This window comes from Mus caroli, chromosome 6 (genome assembly GCF_900094665.2).
Source record: "Mus caroli chromosome 6, CAROLI_EIJ_v1.1, whole genome shotgun sequence".
In the NCBI taxonomy this organism is placed as follows: domain Eukaryota; kingdom Metazoa; phylum Chordata; class Mammalia; order Rodentia; family Muridae; genus Mus; species Mus caroli.
Genome location: NC_034575.1, coordinates 35,286,834 through 35,312,681, shown reverse-complemented (window position 1 = coordinate 35,312,681; position 25,848 = coordinate 35,286,834). Strand labels below are relative to the sequence as shown.

At 39.7% G+C, this 25,848-nt stretch overlaps 1 protein-coding gene across 6 annotated transcripts in view; it reads right to left on the bottom strand.

Moving 5' to 3' along the window:
* Mgam (maltase-glucoamylase) overlaps positions 1-25,848 on the bottom strand; it is a 125,163-nt gene that overhangs the window by 50,573 nt on the left and 48,742 nt on the right. For all 6 annotated transcript variants that reach the window (XR_003836916.1, XM_029478336.1, XM_029478335.1 and 3 more), the window contains 22 exons: positions 25,521-25,617; positions 24,672-24,784; positions 23,464-23,589; positions 21,932-22,060; positions 21,572-21,682; positions 21,233-21,295; positions 20,558-20,692; positions 20,007-20,094; positions 18,867-19,005; positions 17,907-18,040; positions 17,756-17,790; positions 17,548-17,664; positions 17,007-17,155; positions 16,338-16,422; positions 15,391-15,447; positions 12,325-12,446; positions 10,710-10,798; positions 7,300-7,349; positions 6,749-6,916; positions 4,193-4,345; positions 3,662-3,862; positions 1,642-1,796 (listed from right to left, as the gene is read on the bottom strand). Coding sequence is in view for 5 of the 6 variants with exons in the window: in XM_029478336.1 (XP_029334196.1) it covers positions 1,642-1,796; positions 3,662-3,862; positions 4,193-4,345; positions 6,749-6,916; positions 7,300-7,349; positions 10,710-10,798; positions 12,325-12,446; positions 15,391-15,447; positions 16,338-16,422; positions 17,007-17,155; positions 17,548-17,664; positions 17,756-17,790; positions 17,907-18,040; positions 18,867-19,005; positions 20,007-20,094; positions 20,558-20,692; positions 21,233-21,295; positions 21,572-21,682; positions 21,932-22,060; positions 23,464-23,589; positions 24,672-24,784; positions 25,521-25,617 (2,516 nt within the window). In the remaining variant the exon portion in view is untranslated. The remainder of the gene's footprint in view (positions 1-1,641; positions 1,797-3,661; positions 3,863-4,192; positions 4,346-6,748; positions 6,917-7,299; positions 7,350-10,709; positions 10,799-12,324; positions 12,447-15,390; positions 15,448-16,337; positions 16,423-17,006; positions 17,156-17,547; positions 17,665-17,755; positions 17,791-17,906; positions 18,041-18,866; positions 19,006-20,006; positions 20,095-20,557; positions 20,693-21,232; positions 21,296-21,571; positions 21,683-21,931; positions 22,061-23,463; positions 23,590-24,671; positions 24,785-25,520; positions 25,618-25,848) is intronic.

The following is a 25,848-nucleotide window of genomic DNA, read 5'->3' as shown; positions in this document are numbered from 1 at the left end:
AAAAAAAAAAAAAAAAAAAAAGATAAGATCAGCTTCCTAGTGGTTTGCAACAGAGTTCTTTATTTTCACCCATCAGTACTATAGACCCTTCCAAATAAAACATGCACATCTCAAAGATTAAAATAACCACAATTATGCCTGGCAACATTCTCAATCGCCCCTACTTTTTCTTTTACACTACATCATCATGTCCCTTTCAGATTGTCCACAGGAGCAAACCACTCACTTTATCACCCTCCTACATCAAACTCCCCATGCCTTCAGCTCTTGATCCCTAAGGGCTCACTTTCTACATGTATCCAGGCCTGCGATATGAGCACTTCACACCACCTCACAGTCTTTCTTTCCTGCTACTCACTTCTCATGAGAGACTCCCATGGAGACTCCAGAGCTATTCCAGCTCTAAAGCCCACCTAGAGTCCAGGCTTAATCTTCCTCCTTCATTCTTTTACTTACCTCAGGGAGATCTCTCTACAATAATTGATAAATTCCCTCAAGCTCCTGATTTATATCATTCTATCACTAATTTTCCTTTTTCAAGAAATCTCTGTGGAAGATATAACCCAGGTTTTATTTCACACGTCACCTCTTCCTCAGACAGACAAACTCAGATCACAGCCTCTGAATCAGCACATAATGGGATTTTCCTTATTTTCCTAGCAAAGCAGTGTCAAATTCCTCTTCATGGAATAATTTAAAATTTAGAAGAAATAGCACACATGTCTAGAAACACAATATCCAGAACAACATGTAGTGCATAAAAGGAATTAAGTCAATACATGTTCATTGAATACCTGCAAACCTCTAATTGCATCAGCAATCACTCTTAGAGTAGAGAAAGTACCCAAGGAGCTAAAGGGATCTGCAACCTTATAGGTGGAACAACAATATGAACTAACCAGTACCCCAGAGCTCGTGTCTCTAACTGCATATGTATCAGAAGATGGCCTAGTCGGCCATCAGTGGAAAGAGAGGCCCATTGGTCTTGCAAATATTATATACCTCAGTACAGGGGAACGCCAGGGCCAAGAAGTGGGAGTGGGTGGGTAGGGGAGTGGAGGGGGACGGTATGGGGGACTTTTGGGATAGCACTGAAAATGTAAATGAGGAAAATACCTAATAAAAATTTTTTTAAAAAAGATTTACTCTAAGAGTAGAACACATTTCCTTATTTGTGGTAGTTAGAATGAGATATCCACTTTCAAAGTTTCAGGTATTGTAATACTTGGTCCCCAGTGAGTCAGTATTTGTGGACTACTGGGAGGTGTGGTCTTACTGGAAGAAGTATGTTACTGAAGACAGGCTTTGGGAGATCAAGATGAATACCTTTCCCTGTTTGCTTTCTCTTTTCTTTTTACAGTTGAAGATATTAACTCTCAACATTTCTGCTGCCATGTCTTCCTGCCTCAATTTCACCATCATACAGTCTAACTCTCTGATACCACAAACTCAAATAAACTCTTTTGTAGGTTCTCTTGGTAATGTTTGTTTTGTTTTTTCTTATCACAGCCATGGACAGTAACTGATACATCATGGATCTGAATGTAGGCAGTATGATGCTTTGAGCGAGATATCTTTAAGGACAATGGAGCTGGTGAAAATTATTTAGAACAGCAGTAACATAGACTCAGAACCCCTTACATTACAGTCCCTGTGCTCTTTCGGCGAACTTGAATTCCAAATGGATTGTCCTTGATGAGGACATCATACAGACGGCTTTCATTGGTGCTGGATGGAGCACTGGGAATGTTCAGAGGGACTGGGACTTCATATCGACTGTTGTTGGGATCATAAATCTAGGCCAGAAGAAATAATTTTATGTAAAGACACATATGCCATTACATTATGCTTTTCTAGCATACTGACAGTGAAATTAATTAACAATATTGTACCATACAATTCAAAATGTCATAGGAAGATTTTGAATTCCTACCTTACAAAATATTAGAGGATTGAAAGACCAGATATCCTAAGTATACTGAACTGATCACTGCATAACATATAAATCTGTCAGAGTATGGCATTTATAGTGTTAATATTCACAGTTATCTGTCATTTTAAAACAACACTTTACACAAGCATAGTAATCTAGAGATTAATAAATTAGCATATTCTTAGCATGTTTGACAGAGACTAAATCTTGTATATTTTGCCTTTTGTAACTTCACAATCCAGAGCTTAATCGATCTACTGGGTACAATCTCTAATCTAATAACTTGATCTGCATCAGGTATCATGTTCTGGGCTCTAGAACTTTTCATCTATTTCAACATTGTAGTTAAGATAAAAATTCATTCTGACATGTGTGTTGGATTTATAAATATGTGATATGTATTTTGTATGTGAGAGTACAAAATATATGGGCATGTAAATTAGGGACTTAAAACCAAAAATGTTTTTAGGATTAAAAAAGAGTGCTGAAATTTTAATATATGCTGAGTAATTAAGGGTAAAAATTCTGTTGTTGGTGTAATAGTAAATAGTAGGGATAGGGACTGAATATGCCATGGTTATTGGCATGCAAAGCACAGAAATCCTTATATTCTTAAAAAAGAAGAACTCAGCATACCTGAAGGATACGAGCTAACATCAGCCCTGCAAAAGGACTTAGTGATTACAGGGAAAGAAATGCTTGCAGGGCACTAAGGTGATTTCACAGAAGAAATTCAGGATGAATCTTAAAATCTTTGCAGCAGGAAACCAAGCACAAAATTGAGAGCAAAGAGTTCTGCTAAAGAAACAACAAAAGCAAAGATTCAGAGTGTTAACATCTGCTCAGAAAGACAGAAGCACGGTGGACAGAACTATTCTACAACTAAATGGTTAGTGGGGAGGACTTGAGGCTAGACAGCCAATCAACTTCATTCTGATGAAACCACACATATAAAACAAGTTACAGTGGAAGACACAGAGCTCAAGTCCAGATGGAGCTCAGATTCTGAAGGCTCATTTAGGCGAGCATTTGACACCTCACTATCTAGCAGCCTGTGTGGGATTCCAATACCACCATGATTGAAGACAAATCCCTGTCTAGGAGCAGCTCACAATCTAATAAGGAAATTAACAACAGGATAGCTAGTCAATCCCTACTCCCTTGATTTAATTAAACCATGCAAGGAAACCCATTTCAAGAGTATTTCAAAGATGTCTCCAATTGTTTTACTCAAAATCTTTTTCCTCCTCTTATATTTTCAATCACAAATCTGCTCAGTTTTCTCATTTCAGCTAACATGACTACCATCCACAGACACAAATGCAATTTAGCAACATGGTAGTGATTCCGTGGGCATCTCCCTCTTATAGTTTATAGGAATGAGCAAGATGATCTCAAGGTTTCAACTACACCCACTGTTCCCATATCCTTTCTTATTCCAAAACAAACTCAGCCATAACTCTCCTATCTTCCTACTAGCCTCATCTACTTCCTCTCCATGTGTTCTCTCACAACAATTTTCCTTAGACACAGTTATTTTCTCAATTTGAAATTAGGAGAGTCTCTCTATTGCATTGGTCATCTAATTGATCTTATTATTCAAATGATAGTCTACATGATTTTGCTATGAAAATGAAACTTTTTGTTCAGAAAATGTAAAACAAAGTAGCAAAGGAAACTGGAACTGGAGAGGCCCTGTCCATACCTGATAGCATACTCTGTGTTTACCTTAAATTGCAGCATTTCGTTCTTGTGGTAGGTCACTTTCAGTTTCAGTTTATTCACAGGTGTAGAGGGGAAGGCATTGCTATAAGTTGAAGCCTTCAAGGAGATGTCAGCTGTGGCCCCATGTGAGTCGTACTGAACATTGCTGACTGAGTACAGCTCATGAGCAAAGTAGCAAGGAGGGACCCCAATAGTGTTGGATTTCTGGAAAGAAAGTCAGCATCCTATATCAGCAGGGATATGGAGTTATCAAACAGAGCTAGAAGAGACAAATTATCTGGGGAGAAAGCCATATGTACTTTTGTTCCTGTCTGTAACATTTAGATAAGCATGAATTTAAATCCCTGCTCTGCTGGAGAGAGTATAATAGGAAATACATCCCACTCTTACCCACCCCACTCCTCAACCTCGATGATGTTTATATGGAGCCTTTCTGTGGATTTGAATAAACCCATGGGTACAGGGCTGTGATAAGACCTTGTAAATTGTATTTTAAGGGTTTTCAGTTTACACGAACATCTTCAGCACAGTTACCTCCCAGATGCAGCCACGGGCAGTGCAGTTTGCCTCAGAAGCACCATGCTCATCTGGATAGCAATCTATCCTTTCCTCGTCCCTTGTGAAGAAGCCCCACTCAACCGTGTACGCTTCTCCCAGCCTGAGATGGATATTTGTGATGGTAGCAACCTGCAAGAATGGAAATTCATCCTCAGTACAAAAGCCTTACAAGACCTGAATCTTTTTATGGAAATTAAGTATAAATGTTATTCTTACTATATCCTTATGCCCTGATTTTAATATTTTAAACAACACACTATAGTGTATGAGGGCACAAATGTATATGTGCTTAGTGTGTCAGTGTTAAAGGAAATTACAACTATTCTGTCAATAACTCCTATTTTTCATTATCGAAAGAGATAGACTAAGGAAAGCCTGTTATGATCAACCATTTTTCTTTCCCTCCATGGACCACTTGACCACTATTCAATTGTTAAAAATAATTATGTTCATAGACTACCCAAAACATGATCCAGTTGGTGTGGAGTTTCTAGAAAATAGAGCGATATAAGTAATGTGGCTTGGATCTGGAATCGTACACAAAGTACCCCAATTCCTAGATCTCAGATTTACCAATTAAGTGTAAGATTGGGGAGTGAAAAATATCATATAAACTTCCATCTCCAACATCCTATGGCAAGTATGGTGTTACAGACTGATAATGTAAGACTATAAGCCCTTTGATATTACTCTGACTGCTCAACAGAGTGTATTACCAGGACAATGGCTCTCTAGGAAAACAAGGACCTTTCTAAAACATATTACTATCCATCTTCTCTGCATAAAATGTGTTCTACTTTCTTGGTATTTAAGGTTAGGTTACAGATTCTACCAATTAAAAAGCCAAAATTATAACGATGGTAGGATATACCTGGCCAAAAATTAAGTAAATTTGAGTTCATTTGCTGGACGAGGGACTGTCTTGACAGAAGGACTTGTCCCTTCAACTTTACCTCAGCCTTATTCTTTTCTATCATTTCCTTTCTTTTCTTTTTCTTTTCTCTTCTATTCTTTTTTTTCTTTTTCTCTCCTTCTTTCCTAGAATAAGAGTATTTGTGACCAAATCCAAGCAGCTACTTCCAGTCACCAGACAACATAGAACTTAGTTCTGAGAAAGTTCAAACTCTAAACCCATGCCAAAAACATTTCACCATTGAACTTGTAATTACAGAAGGCAACAGAATAACTTTCAATCTGCTTACCATCTCAGACTTCTTATCACATAAACCTGATGGATTCAAACTTACTTTATGTAAATGGAGGGGATTTGCCTGCATGCTTGTCTCTACATTATATGTGGGCAGTACACATGGAGGCCATCTGTGGCATTGATCCTATGGAACTGGAATTACGAATGTTTGAAAGCTGACATGTAGATGCTGATAATCAAACTGGGTCCTCAGGAAGAGCAGCCAGTTCTATTACCTGCCAAATCAGCACTCCATCTCCATGAAACTCTATCGTTAAAGGTCATGTTCATTCTATGCCTTTTCCATAAAGCTGGTCTCAACTATTCTACTAAGCTTTAGACATCAATTAAGACCAAAGCAGATATCCTACAAATGCTGATTTGCACTCCTTATTAATACTTTCACATATTTTCACGTTATATGAATTGTATCTCTCACTACCCAAACTCAAACAATAAAAATTAACTTTGGTAATATGGTTAAGTGACCTAATTTCTATCAAATACAGAGCCTGTATTCACATATGTATCTTTCAGCTGTCTTACATTTTGCCATAGACACAACCAACCACATAGTCCTTTATTTGTGACTGTATACTGTATTTATCCTCTTCATGTATTGTAAATGACAAAATGTCAAATGTGATCAATATACCATTTAACAAAATTTCAGTTGACTAGTTTCTCCAAATTTGAAAGATCCTCAAACATTGTTGATCTAGCAGCTCCACTTCAATGAGGAGCCTCAGGAGAAGCCATCAGAATTGACTTGGGAAAGGTTCCCCACAGGACTGAGGAAGTAGAAGAATGGAAGACAAGCCATACAAAAAGAGTGGATCCCATTACATCTGGAGAATACCATTTTCTAATTATCATCTAAGTTAGTTTAACACTATTAGCTTCTTTTCCAAAAGAAAAAAAATATTCTGTACAAATTCATATGATTAAAAAAAACATAGGCTATGTCTTTAAAAAGCATAACAAAAGGAAAGGAACATAGGTGAAAGTTAACAAATTAAATAGATAAAAGCCTATAAACTTTTACTTATAGGATCCCTATCTCTACTTTCACATTAGAGCACAAGCCATCAACTTTCAGAGTCTTTCCTTGGATCCTGTCTCCAAACCCAGTTAGAGAAAACCAAACACAAAGTGAGAAGAGAACCAGGAGCCATGTTGGCTTCAACATCTCTGTTTTTAACCTTCCTTCTCCAATATTCTAACCTCCTCACCTGGCCTCAGAGGTGCTATGGTCCTTCAGCAGCTCATATGACCTTAGCAAGAAGTAACATCATGACCCCATGGAGGTTTGTGGAAAGCCTCCTCACAAAAGCAATTCTTACCTTCAGGTTTGGATTGTAAGAGACTTGAGGAGACATTTGAAGGAGAGTCCCATTCTGTTTCACTCTAACATTGCGGAATTCCTGTGTTCCAAAGATTTTAATTTCCTGGAATTCTAGGTTATTGGGATCCTTATAGTTTGGACTTGAAATTGTCACATCCAAATGGTTCTGAAACATAGCATGCATAGTTATGAACAAATTATGAACACATAGATTCCCTAGGCCTCCAATCCTTGACCATATCCTCGAGCTGCTCTGAAAAACTCTCAACTTCCCTGTTGCTGCATGTTGGTGGAGATGCAAACTTATCTTCATAAGCCAACTGAGAATGTGGGAATAGTCAGACAATTTACAGAATTTTTTATAAAACAAGCTGGTATTATTATTACTACTGCCCTTTATTGATAGCAAAGTCAATATAATTATTAGGAATTAAGACATAAATAGCAATTATTTACCCATGGTAAATATTGATAACTAAATTATAAATACAGAACATTCACAGTCATTTTCATACATATTCCACACATTATTCACAATATGTTACTCACTTGGGTAACAGAAAATTCACTGAAAAGGTAAATGTTTTTGGCCACAGTGTCTGAAAGAAGAAAGAGATGTCAGATGGTCCTGGTGACTAACGAAGACAAGTTTCATCTTATTCTCCTTAAAACTGATTAATTGTTCTTTTCCTGATGGATGAGCACTTGACCAGATCTGTGGATCACACTTCTTTCCTCTTTCATCTATATACACTTTGGTTACTTCTGGATATTTGCTAGATATTGCCACAGTGAATACGAGGGGCCGAGTATCTGTGACACACTGTTTTCATTTCTTTGGGGTGGTACATGTCTAGACATGGGAATTCTGTGCTATGCAGAAGTTTTATTTTCAACATGTAAAGAAGTGTCTATGCTGTGCTACATAATGGCTATGTAAATCTACCTTAAGATTTGTTGTCTTTGTTTTTGGTGTCATATTTAAAATCAAAATAGTATGATCATTGTGAAAGAAACTTTACCCTATATTCCTTCCTAAGAGTTTTAGAGGACAAATATTCAACATATATTCAGTAAATTAGACACCAACAAACCAAATTACCCAGTTAAAAAATGGGGAACAGAACTAAAACAAAACTCTCACCAAGGTAATCTCTAATCGCTGAGAAGCATTTAAAGAACTGTTCAAAATTCTTAGTCATCAGGTAAATGCAAATCAAAACTCTGATAATTCATAATGTACCCATATTGTATATCAGAATAACTAAGATCAAAAACTCACAAGACCGCACATGCTGGGAAAGATGTGGAGAAATGGGAACACTCCTCCATTGCTGTTGGTAGTGCAAACTTGTACAACCACGTTGGAAGTTAAGTTGGTGGTTTCTCAGAAAATTGGAAATAGTTCTACCCCAAAACCCAGCTATACCACTCTTGGTTATATAATGCCAAAATATATCATTATACCAAAAGGAGACTTGCTCAACTATGTTCATAGCAGCTTTATTTGTAATAGCCAGAAACTGGAAACAACCTAGATCTCCCTCAATTGAAAAATGGATTAAGAAAATGTGGGATATATTTATGCAATGGAACACTATTCAGCTAATAAGAACAATACATAATGGAATTTGCAGGAAAAAATGTACCAAACTAGAAAAATATCATCCTGAGTTAGGTAACCCAGACCCAGAAAGGCACACATTGTAAGTACTCTAAGTAAACATTAGCCTAAAGTACAGAATAACCATGCTAAAAACCACAGACCCAAAGAAACTAAGTAATAAGGAGGGTTCAAGAATGATGCTTGAATTTCACCCAGAAAGAGAATATTAAATACATTGGAGATGGAGGGAGGGAGGGAACTGAGTAGAAAGAGGGGTAAGGAGGTGAACAGAGATGATGATCAGGTTTAGGGAGTGGGAGAGGGCTGGGAGAAAGAACAGACATAAGTGAGGGGCATCTTTGGGACTAGTTAAAAACCTGGAATGGGCAAAGCTTCTAGGAGTCTATTGCGGTGACCCTAACTGAGACTCCTAGAAGCTGAGATTACAGAAAGCTCCTATAGCCAGGCAGTACTTCTAGTGGAGGGAAGGGGGCATCAACCACTCACAAATCTTCAACCCAAAATTTGTCCTGTCTACAAGATGTGCAGGAATAAAGATGGTGTAAAGAGTGAGGGCATGGCCAAGCAATGACTGCCCCAACTTAAGACCTATCCCAACCTCTGACACTATTAATAATACTCTGCTATTTTGCAGACAGAAGCCTAGAATAACTGTCTCCTGAGAGACTTCATCCATTAGTTGAGGAAAAGTGATGCAGAGAGTCACAACCAAATATCAGGTAGAGCTCAGGGAGTCTTGTGAAAGAGTGGTGGATAGGATTGAGTGAGTGAAAGGGGTTAAGGACACCCTAAGAAGACCTACAGAGTCAACAAATTGGGCCTGTAGTGGTTTCCAGACACAACAACCAACCAAAGAGCCTGCAGGGGTTAGACTTAGCCTCTTACTCATTTATAGCAGACATGAAACTTGACCTTTTGTGGGTCCCCTAACAATTGGATCAGGGTCTGTCTCTCACTCTGTTGCCTGCCATTTTATCCTGCTCCCCCAGCTGGACAGCCTTGCCAGGCCTCAGTGGGAAAGAATATGTTTAGTCGTGCTGGGACTAGAGATCCCAGGGTGGGATGGTGCACAAGGCTACACATCAGAGAAGGTGAAACCTTCTCTGAGGATAATGGAAGGGGGTAAAGAAGGAAGGTATTTTTGAAGGTCAACTTGGGAGGAGAGCAGGGAGGGGATTTTGATCAGGATGTAACATGAATAAATAAATCAATGGAGAAAAACAGTTTTATGTTAAGTCTGTTTTGATTTTTTCAAAATATCCATAATGTGAAACAACAAACATATCTATCAGCAGATGAATGAGAATAATTAAAGTGCATGTACACAACAATATAGTCATTAGTATTAAACAGAGGGAAGTTCTTCATTGTGAAAGCAGAGATTAATCTGGATCATATCCCACTAGGAGAAGTAGGTGAGACAACAAAAGAGAAGCAATGCATAGACCCTTTATATTGGGGCTAAGTAGTTGAGCTCATAAACAGAAGCAGAAACAGTAATTCCCAGGGGCAGGTAGAGGGGTAAATTGGTGAATTCTGTTCAAAGACTATGAACCATGAAAAGAACAAGTTCTAGAGAGCCAATACTGCCATTACTGGTTATGGAAGTATCAATTAATTTTGTTGTAATCATGACACAATGCCTATATGAGTACATAGTTTGCAAGGCCACATATTTGTTTTCTTGCTAATTCTATAACCATGAAAGTATCCTTTGCAGTGCTCCCAAGGCAATGATCTAGTGAGAGTCATAAGAATTGTTCATGTAGTGGAGACTAAGGAAAGAAAGGCAGAATGGAGGAGAAGAGAGAAGGAAGGAAGGAAGGAAGGAAGGAAGGAAGGAAGGAAGGAAGGAAGGAAGGAAGGAAGGAAGGAAGGAAGGAAGGAAGGAAATGTGCTGACACACATAAGATGCCCATAATCAGGATGTGTGTGCTTGCTGCATCCCCTGACGTGACTATGCCTTTAATATCATTAACAGTTTCCCCCAAAGGACATGGGGAGGAAAATATTTACAGTGGAGGCAAATTAAAGGAATAGTTATGTAAATGTGTTTTGTAAAAATAAAGTGAGACTTTTAAACATTACTGACCAAAGAGAGAATTCAGAAAGTGAGACAAGAGATAGAGAGACAAATACAGAGAGATGTTCTCCCTCTATTGGTGGTTCATCCATCATGGCCTCTGACCAGTACAACCAAAAGCAAATGTTTTCTCTGAAATCTGCTACGAGGACGCCTGGTAAGATTTCATCCACAGCTGGATGACCAGCAGGAGTAAAGGGACAGAGTCCGGTGCAGATCTACATTGGCCTACCCTCTTAAGACACTCACCCTTTGACTGCCCATCATCCCAGAACATCTCTCCTCTTGCTTCTTTGTTCTCATCCAGAGCAATGAGAAGACCAAGAGGTTTCTTCCGGCTGTGGGGACCAAGATTTACACAAGAAACAAATCCTTAGAGCTCTATTATGGACACCAAATTTCAAGTACATAAAGGTACTAGTCCCAGATACCCATTTCCTTCAGAGACAGAGGCAAGAATTCTAGAAGATACTTTCTCCAGTATTGCTGTCACAGTTAGAAATATCCCAAACCTCAACAACAAATATCCAGACAGGAACCCAGTACATGAGCATCAAAATCACTACATCAGCTATGATGAATGCTATGGCTGCATTGCCATAAGGAATGCGGACTGTGAGAATAGGGAAGAGTCTCAGACAGAGGTGCTGTGGCATCCCTATATGAGAAAGTGTCTTCACTCACAATACAGAGGTACCATTATGTAGGCGAGCCATATCTTATCTGTTTCTGAGTAAAAATTTCCTTAGCACAGAAAGCATATTTAATATACAGCAACTGATATAGACTTTATATTATGGTCTCTTCACTAATGAAGGATTTCAGATTTCAAGGATGGAAAAAAATAAAACTTTTGTTTTTACAAGGTAAATTGATATGAGTGTACAGAATAGCCTCAAACTGAAAAGAGAAGAAAAAACAAGTCAGCATTGGATTATATAGCTTTAGTTAAAAATCTACAACTTAGATAGCTAAAGCAATAGGAAATAGTCAAAGAAACAGATAGGTTACACTCTTGTAACAAGTCCTTGTCTGTTATTAATAAATACAATAATTCTTTCAGTAAAACATTGTCTTCAATGTGGAACTCTTCAGTAGAAGTTTAGGCTACAGTTTTGAACCAAAAATGTTATAAAGCAAAAGTGATATACTGGACACTTGAGTTTGTATTCTTGAACCCTTATTTTGACTCACCACAAAGAAAGGGCTGAGTGGGGTGGGAGTAAAGGTAAAAAACAAAAGCTTTAGAAGAACAGATCAGAAATGCTAATCCAGAAATGAGAACTAGGGGGTCAAGAGCAGTGAGCATGGGACAGACAGTCTGAGCAGGGCAGGAGAGGAACCAACCGAGTGCAGTTTTCTCAAGATGTGAGGTCTCAGAACTAAAATTGCAACAGCCCTCAGAAAAGCTGGGAGGCTGACCACCATCAGAGCTGTCAGAGTCCTGAAAACTGAAAGGGTTTAAAGTGGAACAGAGAAGAAGTTCTCTTAAACTCAACCAGGATCTAGCTCTCAGTCCACAGATCCTCAGGAGGACAGGAAAAATCCAAGGACAGAGGGTCAACATTCATCTGCATGCACACACACACACACTAAAGAGGGAGAGAGATACACACAGACAGAGATAGAGGGCAGGCAGAACCATCCTTCTTTACTACACGCCACCTGCTGCTTTAGCACACCCTGTCAACAGATGTGGACAAAATGCCCAGTTGTGGAAAGCACAATGCACAGAGAGCAGAAAAAAGCATATTTAGAAAACTACTTTGACCTTTAGCATCAGGAATGATGTAAATGTGGCTTTCCATCACAAAGCAATGAGCTCACCCAGTATGCAAAACTGAGCCCCTCTGCCATCACTCACCTTAAGTTGGTGTTCAGGGCAGGTTGTTGCCATGGCAAGATGTAACCCCCTCGGACATGAAGATTGATGTGCTCAAGAGGGGCTGACAAGGTCGTCCAACCGGTTGAATTAATGTCTGCACCCTGGGGCAGGAGAAGAGATGATGAGGGAAAGGATGCACAACCTCCCTGAAGAGTGCACCCAAGCAGACCCTGCACAAGCCAACTGCTCACCACCATTCAACAGAGGTCATTATCATACTTTGTTCCCCTCTGCTGTGTTGAAGCTGCTGCATTTAAAGTTTAAGATTCTGTGACTCCATAGAAAGACCAACTGAGTCAACTAACCTGGATCCCTGGGAGCTCTCATAGACTGAACCACCAATCAAAGAACATGCATGGGCTGGACCGAGGCCCCTGGCGCATCTGTAGCAGATGTGCAGCACAGTCTCCATGTGGCTCACCCCCAAAACTGGAAGGAGGTTGTCCCTAAAGCTGTGGTCTGACTGTGGAATCTGCTCCCCAACAGGGCTGCCTTGTCTAACCTCAGTGTTAGAGAATGAGCCTAATCCTGCAGACCTGATGTGCCAAGGTGGGGGGATATACAGGGTGTTCCTACCCTCTCATACTAGAAGGGGAAGAGAAGAGGAAAGGAGGATGAAGAGGTAAAGGCCTCTATGAAAGGATGACATAGAGAGGGGGCAGCCTTTGCTATATAAATAAATAAGTTCCTGTGAAAATGCCAGGCCATTGGGGGACACAGGAAAACACTGGGAGGGTTACAACAGGCTTCATGAGGGTCTCATGTGGATCCCAAAAAAATCTTACTCTACACTGATTCCAAGTTAGGGAGGGGACCTTGGAAAATGTTGCTACTCTTCTTGGCCCCTGAAACATTCTCTTCGGGGAAAAATTAGACCTTTTCTCTCACCGAGAGGCCACTGATTGGCCATTACTTCTCATTCTTTCTCATGCATCTACCAGGTAACTAACATTTCTGACTCCTGCTTCTTAGGAAACAACTAGTAACTAGGACTGCTTACAAATCACAATCAGAATCTACCCAAGTTTTCTTCTCTCATTCATACTTTTATCTTGTCTCTCTTGTGTGAGATACAGCCTGACACTGCTCCTGATGCATGACCTTAAACCTTTCTCCACTACCTCAGACACAGCAGGGCATCCTTCTCCTTGATGTTGGTTCCATTGATACCTAGTGATAGATAATTCTTTTTTGTGAGGCTGCCTTCACAAGAATGGCTTTTGGATATAGAGCAGCAGTGTTGGTATCTGTTTACTAGAAGGCACTAGCAGCCCCAGTAGTCCATCCTACATTGACCAGGAGACATTGCAATTGTCCCCTGCTAAGTATTTGAACACTGTTACTTCACAGGTGAGTATTCATATAGATTGCATCTAGCTGTGTTCTGGTACAACATTAAAAATATAAAAATAAGAGACATACATTGTTTTTTTTCTCTGTAGGGCTTGCTCAATTCACCTTTGTCTTTGAAGGTCATGTCAATTACTTCCGCTTTATCTGCAACTCCCTTTAATTTTAGCACCATTAGTGAAATTCGCCAATCCAGGAAACTTTTCCTCAGTAACCTTCATTCTTCACTTTTAAAATGTAGCACCTGAGATCATTTACTTATGTGCCAGTCCTTAAGGCAAGCAAACATTAGCTACTCGTGCTATGCTTCGTAACGCTATGTATTCATATTCCTACACCTAGTGCTCAACAAAACACATTTACCTGGGCAGGGTCAGCACTAGAACAAGCTAGCAAGCAGCCTAGGATACAAACTTAAAGATGGCGTATGTTCTCAGGACTGTCTTAAATTAGGTGTCCTCGGATTATCCCTTTTTAAAACTAGTCTACGCCCTATATCAGACACCTCCAACATACCCATAAGGTCTCATGACTAGGGTATAAGGCAGGCAACAGATACACTCAAATGAAGGTAATATGAGAGTCATTTAAACTGTTAACTACTAATAAACTCCTAGAGCATCCTTACCCTAAAGGCAGAACTAGCCAATACCAAAGAACATGAAGGAGTGACTAGGTGCTCCCAGAATAGAGAGGAGGAAGAAATTCATTGTGTTCTTCCTCATCCATCCTGTACCCAATCCCGCCGCAATCCACTTGGGTTGTGACACAAGTTGCTGGCACATTCTCTGATTTTTGTCTGCCTGATACTTTCTTCTCCTCATACCGTGGTGAGAGGACTTTGTTAGAGGAGATCAACCCTTTCAGCTGCACTCTTAGCTTGCCCCAGACATGCATCATAGAGAGCTTCTGTTGGCTGTTTACATGAACGTGCTCAGAACATCCAAGTCCTGCACCATATGTGCCTATGTGTTTTATATATTTATACATGTCTCATAACTATTGATCTTTAGTGGTAACACAGAGCAATTCTTCTTAAATTTACAAACTACAGACATTGACTTAATTTATTTATTTTATAGATCAGAAGAAAACTTTTTTATTAGATATTTTCTTTATTTACATTTCAAATATTTTCTCTTTTCCTGGTTTCCCTTCCTAAAACTCCCTATCTTCTCCCCCTTCCCCTGCTCACCTACCCACCCACTCCTACTTCTTTTTCCTGGCATTCCCCTACACTGGGGCATGGAGCCACAAGAAAACTCTCAATCAAATTCCAGTCACTAGGCCTATATGCTAGCATCTCCCTACATTGGGCCAAGTCTCCAGCTTCAGAGAGTTTGCATGTAATAAAATGCAAAGAGGAAAAGATCTCTACAATTAAGAACCTCTATAAACAAAAATTAATCCTGAAGCATGATTTCAAGAATGTACTGGTGTCTCTACACTGTAATGATATTAACACATAGCTATAGACTCAAATATATAGAAGATTCCTAGCAAGCCTGGCACCAGTGAGATGCTCTGTGTGTCCTTTCAGAGGGCTTACATGAAGGGTAGCTGGTCATGCTCAGAAGATATGAAATCAAGCCACAAAGGTAAAGTGGTCAATCAAGACCACACAAGGTGGCTATCTCTATCATATCCAGACACTCTGTATGCTACTGGATTATATAAATATAAGGAAAAACTTACCGTGTAATAATCATACCACTGAGCTTTAGGGAAATATGCAGTGACATTTCTGGCATTCTGAAATAAAATACAAAGAAAGTGTGGGCAGAGGACTCAGCTATCTAAGACACAGTGACCACTATACACTGGGAAGGAGTTAAAATGATATTAAGGCTAACACATTTAGACAAAATTACATCATCTATCTTATGGGGACAAAAATGACGCATAAATTAGCATACAAAAAAATAGGTGCTTTCACAATGCCCCTTGGATTACAGGACTTCTGAAAATAATAATCACCATTCTCTTATAGATATTTTCATCTCCCCCGTAAAGAAACAACAAGGAACTGTTGACTATAGCGCAGAAGAAAATTACTCAGGCTCAAAAAGATGCAGGATGTATTAATTATCTACTCGTTTTATTTAAAGAAAAAGCACTATACACAGAACAAATAGCTTAATTTCTAGCTTCAAGACCATGTGCAGAATGAAGGGGAAAACTAACAAGTATCAATAGATGACACAGAGGTAGGGTATAAGAGTGTAATTATATTTTAGCCTCAAAAATGGGGAACTAATTAAAGAGAAAAAAGATAAGAAAAACAATACTACTGCAATTGGTTCTCCAGTTAATTTTAGTTAAGAATGACAGAAAATAAGAAATGTTTACATTTTCTGCACTTTACCCTCTCTGCTTGAGCTCAGCTCACAGAAAATGATTGTATTCTTAAATACTTGACAAGGTTATTCCTCTTCCTGACTGTCCTGAAGCTAGAATTGTTAGGCTGGCATTAAAGCCATAAAGGCAGAACAACCATATGTGGAATCTAGCTCAGAAGGATCAGAAGATGAAAATGTAGAGTGCGAAACCATCTCTCAAGATCCCCTCTCTCCAAACCCCACGTCATTCCAGTCATCCAGCCCATTCGTGGAATTCTTAACCCCTAGGGTCTCCATACTCACAGGCTCCAGCACAGGGCTGACTAGGAAGGCTGGTCCCAGCAGAAACTGTTTGTCTATGTTCCAGGTTTCCCGGTCTGCCAGAAACCTAAAAGCAGAAATGAAGGCACCAATCTGACCCCAGTGTGACCTCAGAGCAGGTTCCTGAAGTAGTGCTCCAGTTTAAACCCCAAATCCACTTACACCCTCTACCTTCCTTATACATCATGAGACTGATAAGGATTAAATAGAAGCAATATCCCACAGGGCATATTCTCCAAACTTCAGATACACAGTATCTGCTACAAAGCATCTTCCATTTCTACACTGTAATGCAAAGAAGCAGCTTTTCCTGCCATCTCTCCCTAGAATATCCACTTATAATATACAAGCATGCTCTGGTCAAGGGCCACATATCTAAACTCCTACACCAAACAGAAGTCTTTGTAGGGCCGCAAGAGAAAGAAATCTTGGGCTCAGTGGTTTCCTTTCCTGAGTTCAGTAAATGCCTTACACCCAACACAAGTGTTACTTATGACACTGTAGTCAAAAAAGGAATAAAGATACTCTGTCATGAGCATTCATACAAAAGTTGGCTTGTTGCCTCAATGTGAAATATTGTTTGGATCCACTTCTATCTGACATGATAAGTAAATTGCTCACTGTACAACAGGATTCCTGCTGGACACTTACTCATGGAGAAGAGGCCGCACAACTGTGCTGCCCTCCTTGTGGGCCTTGTACATCAAGGTGTAGAGATATGGCAACAGGGTGTATCTGGTCTCCAGCACACTCCTGGAAATATCCTCAAAGTTTTTATCCCAGGATACAGGGTCTTGTCTCTAAAGCAGAATGAGGAAAGTGTTCAAAACCCACCCAGACACTTAAGAATTCAAAGTCACCCAAGGCTTATTGGAACTGCATATTACAACACTAAAGTGTCTTATACTAAAGAAAATTAAGGATAATACTTCTAGAATAATAATAATTAGAATGAGAAAAGTCATCAAGATTCTCTCAGAAAATTAAAAAAAACTAAAAATATTTTTCATGAAATACAATGGAAAAGAGTTTCTAACCAAAAAGTCAACAAAAATAGTATTGAAGAATACAGTTTATAATAAGAGGACTTAGTGGCTTTGAAGATGTCTCAGGGAAAACAGACAGCAGGAATATCCAAAGAAACTAAGGTGACAATTTCAGTGACATAGTATAGGTGAAGCTGATGTCCTACCTTGGTTCCGATGGTGTTGTGGTTCCTGGAGAAGGGATAAAAGGCACCCAGCTGCATCCAGCGAACACACATCTCATACTCAGCATCATTAAAGAACCCACAGATGTCTGACCCAGTCTGAAACAACATGGAACAAAGTCAGCTCTTGGTGCTTTCTAAGAGACACTGCTACCTTCCTAAGGAGGAAGAGCATGTAAAGGACACTTACATAGGATATGCCGAAGAGGCTGAAATCCATCATGCCTGCAATGAGAGATGCAGCAGGGTCAGCACAGGACATTCTCTGCACCCTTCTCCCCCTTCACCAAGGATCTTACTCCCACCCCTGTCTGCAGAAGTCCCTGGGAACACCCACACACCAATGATGGATTTCCCCAGCTGGTCCCAGGCAGCTGTGTTGTCTCCCAGCCAGTGTCCTCCCCAGCGTCCAGAAGAGGGGAATGTGGAGCGTGTGATGACGATCCCTCTCTCTCCTGTCACCTCCTGCATAGCTCTGGTTGGGACACAAGGTGGTATATTGAAGAAAGGCTGGGGAAAAGGAAATAGAGCCTCCCTATCAAAACCATGTGCTTAAAGAATGGTGTCAAATATTTACTGCATCCTTGGAGGGAAGCTGGAGAAGAGATTCGGGAGGGTTTGGCTAGTGATGGGGATAATAATGCAGGGATTCCTTTCCATGCCTTTCATTGTTTACAAAACCAAAACAGAACACAAAAACAAAAACAATCACCACAAAATCTCATGTGATGAACACAGAGGTTGTCACCAAACCTCGGACAATAATGGTTATAAGTTACTTATCCAATGCTTAGATTTCTATATTTGAGGAGGAAACAGAAATTCCAAGTTTCCCATAAAATAATTGGTAATATACATGTAATATACAAAACATGGTGTTTTTCAATTAAATAAGGATTGACTATTTTATGAAAATGTCCAGGATGATTAAGAAACAGACAAAAATAAAATAGCAAACACCTAAAAAGATTATTTGATTCTGAGATAAAGGAGGGAAGTTTTATCCTCACCCTTTCCTGTTTTGTCACTTCTAACTGAAGAGGCTTCTTGCTACTACACATGCTATGTTGTTTAATAACCTAGCACCCCCATATGAGTGTGTCCTCAACCCTACTGCTTCCCACAGATGTGATGGTACATTTTTTTTAATCTTACATCCCAACTTTAATCGTAAATCTCTACAAAGTTACAGGTAAGTTATTTTTCAGTCCATAGTATGGAAAATGAAGGACAAATTAGGGAAGATAAACCCACAACCACTGCCTCCTACACATTCCATCAACCAGAGAATGGTCACTCACTCATAGGTGGGTCTGGTCTGGGACCACCCGTACAGGCTGTGTACATCATAGTGCCGCACCCGGGAGCCATCTGGAAGAATGTGCTCACTCTCCATGCACAGCGTCTTGCTGCTCAGGCCCCTGTCTCTGCCTTCAACGTCTGAGGGAAATGATGAAAGTCAGTGAATATCACTCTTGACTCTCAATCCTTAACTGCTTTTTAGGATATATTAAGACGAATGGCCTCTATCTGGTTCCAGGTTCCCTTCCCAGGGTCATGAGAAGAATAGTCCTCTCTAAGTAACACAGTAACTGATTTTCAGAATCAAATTCAATAAGGAAAATAGAGGTGAGGGAAGAGCTCATGTTGTCAAATATTCACTACGTGGCAGGTCCAGATATAAGAACACTTGAAAGATTTACTTTTATTTCAGTGTGTGTGTGTGTGTGTGTGTGTGTGTGTGTAGTGTGTGTGTGTGAGTGAGTGTGTGAGTGAGTGTGTGTGTGTGTGTGTGTGTGTNGTGTGTGTGTGTGTGTGTGTGAGAGAGAGAGAGAGAGAGAGAGAGAGAGAGAGAGAGAGAGAGAGAGAAGGATGATGATGATGATGATGCCTGCTGAGGCCAGAAGATTGCATGTGAAACTCTGGAGTGGAGTTACCAGTGAGTTTGAGTCTGCTGTTAGAATGGTACTCAGTCTTAACTGCTGGACTTTCCTTTCAGTCCCATCATTTTTAACGCACAAGTCATTTCATATTTTCTTATCATATTACTGTGAGGGGGTAGCGTGATCTGCCTCTCACAGTGTAGAAATTTTAATTTGGTAATGTCTCTGTAAGGTTACATAACTCAGAAAAATGTAGTATATGGAGCTAAGCAATAGATGTGAATAATTCCAAAGTTCATGGGCTCCTTGTTTAATACATATTGGTAAAAAAAAAAAAAAGTTCTCTAAGTTCTGACAGCACAGAGATATTATCATAGTCAGAGGATTTCTGGAGAAATTAAAGAAATTTTTCAAACATCTCCCATTAGATAAAACAATAAGCTTGTCTCAGGCACAAAAATAATGGTGGAGATGTGCCTTGGTGATCAGGGTTCCCCTAGCATGCTGGGCTCATCTTTTTCTAGCTACTGTGCAAGTGTGAGGGCCCAAGGTCCTTACGTGGCATGTAGGGAGGGTGGTTCAGAGTAGCATCACTGCAGCCAGAAGGAACTGCCCCATTCACAAAGCTGGAAGGTTCATTCATATCCTACAAATAGCAAACTTGTGACTTATTTTTAAAGATACTTAAATCTTCTCAATTCGGGAACAAAGAAATAGTTACACACTTAATATCCAGCAATCTCTTCTCTGTAGATCCTACCCAGAGAGGACCATAATCCACCAGGGAAGTACAAACTAGGAAGAGCAACTAACCTCAATATGACTGGCTAGATCGTTTATTATTTTCCACCTTAATACAAAAAAATGTTTTAAACAATATCCATTAGTTGTTATTGAAGTTTAACAGCAGAAACTTTAGACAAGTTCCTTGGTACTACATTGAGGGCAATTCTAAGTTTGATTGGATGATTGGCACTTGGCTGTGTCTAAACTTTTTCTGGAAATTATTATTACCTCGCCCAATGCCAAGGATCCACATGTGGAAACAAATGCACACACACACACACACACACATGCAAGCTCACGCGTACACACACAGACACACTTACAATCCATAGGCCATCAAACTTCAAGCTCTTTGCTTGATCCTGTGAGTTGCTGTGGAGTTCTTTAATCTCCTTCTTCCACCAGAGGGCAGTAGAATCACGGAAAAAGTCTGGGAAGGCCACATAAGCTCGGTATCGCTGCCAGAGGGAAATACAATCCACTTACTATCAATGAATATGTTATGCAGGAAGTGAGCACTTACTAAACTGAACTCAACGAATTCTTATACCCCCACAGTTATACATCTGAATAGAACATGTGTAATGCAATATTCTTGACTTATTAAAGAATATTTACAGTAAAGGTGTATAAGTACAAATGATATGCCTTCCCAGCATTTAGAAATCATTCTTATTGTATGGAATGGACTGGTCAAGGGTATCCTGAGCTTTGGACAGTTAAAACTTAAATTTAAAACTTCTTCACTTGGGTCTAGACTCCTTCTTCTCCTCCTCACAGTCCCACCCTTACAAATTCCTACCCCCACTACCCCCTTGCCTTCTCCAAGGAGCATCCCCCAAACTACCTCATCCATTTACAGTTGTTCCTAAGTTATTCCTACTTGAATGTCTCTGTCCTAAGTGTATACACATCTAGTATCCTAGCAACTATATACATCTAGTATCTAGTTTCCTGGCAACCCTGACAACATCCAGCATCCACAAGGGGCCTTTTACCTCCACTTGAATGTCCCAGTCTAGAGAGGAGTCCACAGTGATATTAGGGTAATCAGGCCAGACCTATGAAGAGAAAAAATTTAACAGCAATGTACTGGACATAATAAATAACGTCTTAGGGAACTATAAGTCTTATGTCACAGTAGTCAAACAGGATTACTCTAAAGAAGAATGGGTTCCACAAAGACCTTAAGAATATCTACTGATATGCACTGAAAAAAAATGAAAACCATAAGATCAGAAACCAAACATAAGGAACACAAAATCAACATTCCAGAAAAGCACTAATAATGACTCTGGCCCAGGGTGAGTCTTGCTGGGTCATCACATAGCCCATACCTTTCCCCAGACAATGCCTCCATTATTGGGATATCTGATGAAGACGTCATTCTCCACACCCTGGGTGAAGGCTGGGTAGGGCTGTGTCTCATTGCCAGAAATGGCTGGATCCTGCAGTCAGAGAACAGGGCAAGTGGAAAAATTAAGACAGAAAATTAAAAGGGGATACATTAGAAAAAAAAAAAGAAAGTCCCCAGTTCAACTTGCACTGTAGAGTTTCTCTGGCTCTCCCAAAATACACTTAGATTAATAACACTTCTTTTTCTCTCCTAGAACAGAAAGGGCAGACAGCCTAAGGTGACCGCTGCACAAGTCCATCCATTGTCCCACTCACCGCCACACATTCATACAAGGACTAACCAGAATGAGGATGACCCGCATCCCATTGGCCTTCATGCGATTGATCAGGGCTGGAAACCCAGAGAACTTGGGGCTGAGCTTGAAGTCCAGCTGCCTCTCCATGTAGTCAATGTCTGAGTACTGCACATCCTGGGATGACACAAAGAACAGTGGCTGTTGTTAGAGACAGTCCAGACACCAGAGCTTTGATTCTGAACATTTCAAACCAGACTTATACTATAATATAGATATGGATCTTAGGATAGTCAATGATTGTTTTCATCTAATATCTACTCAAGAATGAAAAAACTCTGAGTCAACCATACCAACAAATAGTTGATGATGCTTGTGTATGTCTGGAAAGGTGACAGAAAAAATAAATATAAACACTGTAAAAGAAAGTACTATGAAAACAGAACATGTAAGATGTGAGTGTGGTGCTGTTCCCGTGGAAGCTACCATTGAAATCAATGGTTCTTTTTCAGAGAAAATAAGGTTAGTTGTCTAGTCCTGATACAATATGAACTGTAAAGGCACTACACGGTAATGCAAAACACAACATGTAGTTAGCATATAATAGCCAGTGTTCAGAGCCATCAGAGTTCTTGTAATATGGGCTATTAGAGGCACTACTTCTCATCTGTTGAACAACACTGAAAAATAAAAACAAAAGTACAACTCAATAAGTTGTAATAGTGATCTACAGTATCCCTTCAAAGTATTGGATCCAAAGTTCTCAAATGAAAAAGGTAGGTTCACAACCAGTACCCCTTGGAGCTCTGAGGGACTAAACCACCAACCAAAGAGTACACATGGAGGGACCCATGGCTCCAGCTGCATATGTAACAGAGGATGGCCTTGTGGGACAATGAGAGGAGAGGCCCTTGGTCTTGTGAAGGCTCGATGACCCAGGGTAGGGGAATACCAGGACAGAGGAGCAGGAGTGAGTGGATTAGTGAGCAGGGGGAGGAGGTGTGATAGGGTGGGTTTTTTTTGGGGGGGGATGAGAAAAGGGGATAAAAATTGCAATGTAAATAAAGAAAATATCTAATAAAAAGAAAAGAATAAGGTAGGTTCAGTGTTTTCCACTATAAACACATTGTAAGTCTACTGCATTGAGCAAGCAATGGTCCAGAAGAAACAAATCAAATGATGTGCTAAAGTGCTTTATCAGTTTTGAAACTGAAGACAATCTGTATCCACAAATAGCTGACTGGGTTTGGGTCAACGTTTTTTAGACATAAATACCATTAGAAAAATCTCTTAATCTTATGAAGAATATTATGACTGAATGTCTTGAAGTCTTGAAGTCATGCTTTAAAAAAAAAATGAGTAGAAACATGGTACAGCAGAAACTGCCTTGGTCCAGCCTTAGTTCTTTCTTGTCACACTGAACCATGAGTGCACTAAGAAGGTATTTTGTTGGAGACAGACACACTGTGACATGTGGTAAAGCAGTGTGTCATTGCAGAACTCATCCAACACATTATAATATAGAGATATTTGAGTTCACTATGAGGTCACAGAGACCATATACTATGACATGTACGTACATAGGGAATCTGCTTAGCCACCATCTCATCATACAGGTTGGCAATTTCAGTATCATTCTCATATCCATAGCGACACAGCTGGAATCCCAGAGACCAATAAGGTACCATCACAGGCCGACCAATCAACTAGAAAACAGAAGAAGCACAATGGAGGTTGCATATAAAGTAGTAAAGGGCTACGCAATCTACCAACTTAAATCCTGAAAGAGGAAGGTCCCATTTCCTTAAGGAAATCTACTCATAGCCTGGAGTTTTCCTTTAGGTTTCCTTCTGATTCCTACATGGCTAATTTATAAATAAAACAACCACACACATGCTGCCAGGGTCAGAGTATAATTTCCGGACCCTCCTAGATTGTGACATTGGACAAAATGAAGTTACCTATGTGTTTGCTTCTTAATTGTCAAACGGGGGATGTTGGTAGTATCTATCCCATAGTATCTTTATAAACAATGAATTACATGTGACATGATCCTACAGACATGTATGTGGCAATAGTTTTGCACATGTATTTGTTACTGTACAGTCAATGTCACACCACTCTGTCCCATCATGCATCAGTACCTTTATCATCACTGCTATCATGGCCATTAAAAATACCTTAAACATCACCACTGTAACCCAGTCATGGATACCACGATACACTGATCACCATCACAACCATTATCACCATCAATTCTGCCCTCATTTCGACATTTACACCATTACTAACACAACAAAGACAACCACCATCCTCAGCAGTATCATCACTGTCATTTCCAACATCACTTTTAATCCAGTCCAGTCATTGCCCACTTCATCTCCAACAACTGCACCATCACAAGCGTCACTATCACTACTTCAATCAGTGAGACTACTAATTCTAGCAATACTACTATCACTTCTATCCAGATTACCATCCCCTCTTACTATAAATATTATCACCACCCCAACCATCTCCAGCATTATCACTAGCCTTACTAGAATGTCTGTGTGAAAACATGTCTGTTCTTCTATAATATGTTAAGGAGGTATAAATTCAATGGCTATAGGGATGAAGATTTTTGCTCTTTATTGTACAATACTCCTGTCTTAGAGACAGCTAACAATTATGGTTATTATGTGACTGTTAACACTAATGGATGCATGCTTTGGAACACAAAATGTGCTGAATAAAATGGGATCTGGGGTAAGGAATATGCTGCAGAATCAAATTAATTCCTTCCTACCTCTGTATATTGTTGAGTAACAATCTCTGGAGTTGGGCCCAAGAACACATAGAAGTCCAGAATGCCCCCTATGGTTCGGTATGTCAAGGCAGGCATGGGCTGGAAGGTCACATCTGAAAAAGACAAAAAAACAAACAAACAAACAAGACAGTCTAAATGCACAATCTTCACATTGAGGAAGAATCAGGCCTGAAATCCTCACTAACTTTTTCTTATACTGTAGTGTACTAACAACAGGTACTCTGCAGTTAACCCACACAGAACAAGAAGCTAACAGAAAGTCCCCCAACCATGCAAGCATGCTTCCATTTTGGGATACCCTGTCATGCTACTATGGTGTTTTTCAAATTTATCTTTATAAATACACTCAAATTCATTATGATTCATAAATATAAAAAACAGTGCAGTGAGCATCGTTTATATTTCCTGCAAAGTTCCCAGAGATGACAATTTTTACAAATAGAGTATACTGACAAAACTACTGTGGACACAAAGACGGTCAATTCCACTAGAGATTGTGCTCATATTGCTCCAGTTTTGTATCTATTCTTTTCCAGATTCTTGGCTATTTACCACTTTAAAATATATCACACAAATGATCTATACACCCTCATTCTCCTAAAATGAATATTCTGACTCACAGCTTCAAATTAATTCAATTTATGTAGCTGGCTTCACCAACTGATTAAAAATATTATGAATCCATTCAATTCTGTTGTTTCCCTGTTTGTGGTTATCACAAAAACGTATTCCCTGAGAGGCTGTATCACAGACAGCTATGTCAACTATGTTATGACATTATAGAAGAGAAACCAGCACACATAACAACAGATGAAGGCATTTTCCTACCCATGGCATTGCTGTTCATCAGGAGGACTCCATGGGCATTGCCATCTTCCTCCAGCCCCATGTAGTAAGGGTGAACACCATAAGAATTCTTCTTGTACTGAGAGTAAAGAGGATAAAACAGAAGAGTTTAGGAAAACTGATCCCTGAGAAAGAAACAAAAATTGCCTGCTTAGTTGTGTCCAGCATTCTTAGCAGAGTAAGCTAAAGACTTGAGGAACAAGGCACATGAAAATGATCCACTTATCTAATAGCAGAAGGTAACTGTCCGGTGAAGCTGGGGATGAAGGAAGAGAAGGAGGAGGAGGAGGAGGAGGAGGAGGAGGAGGAA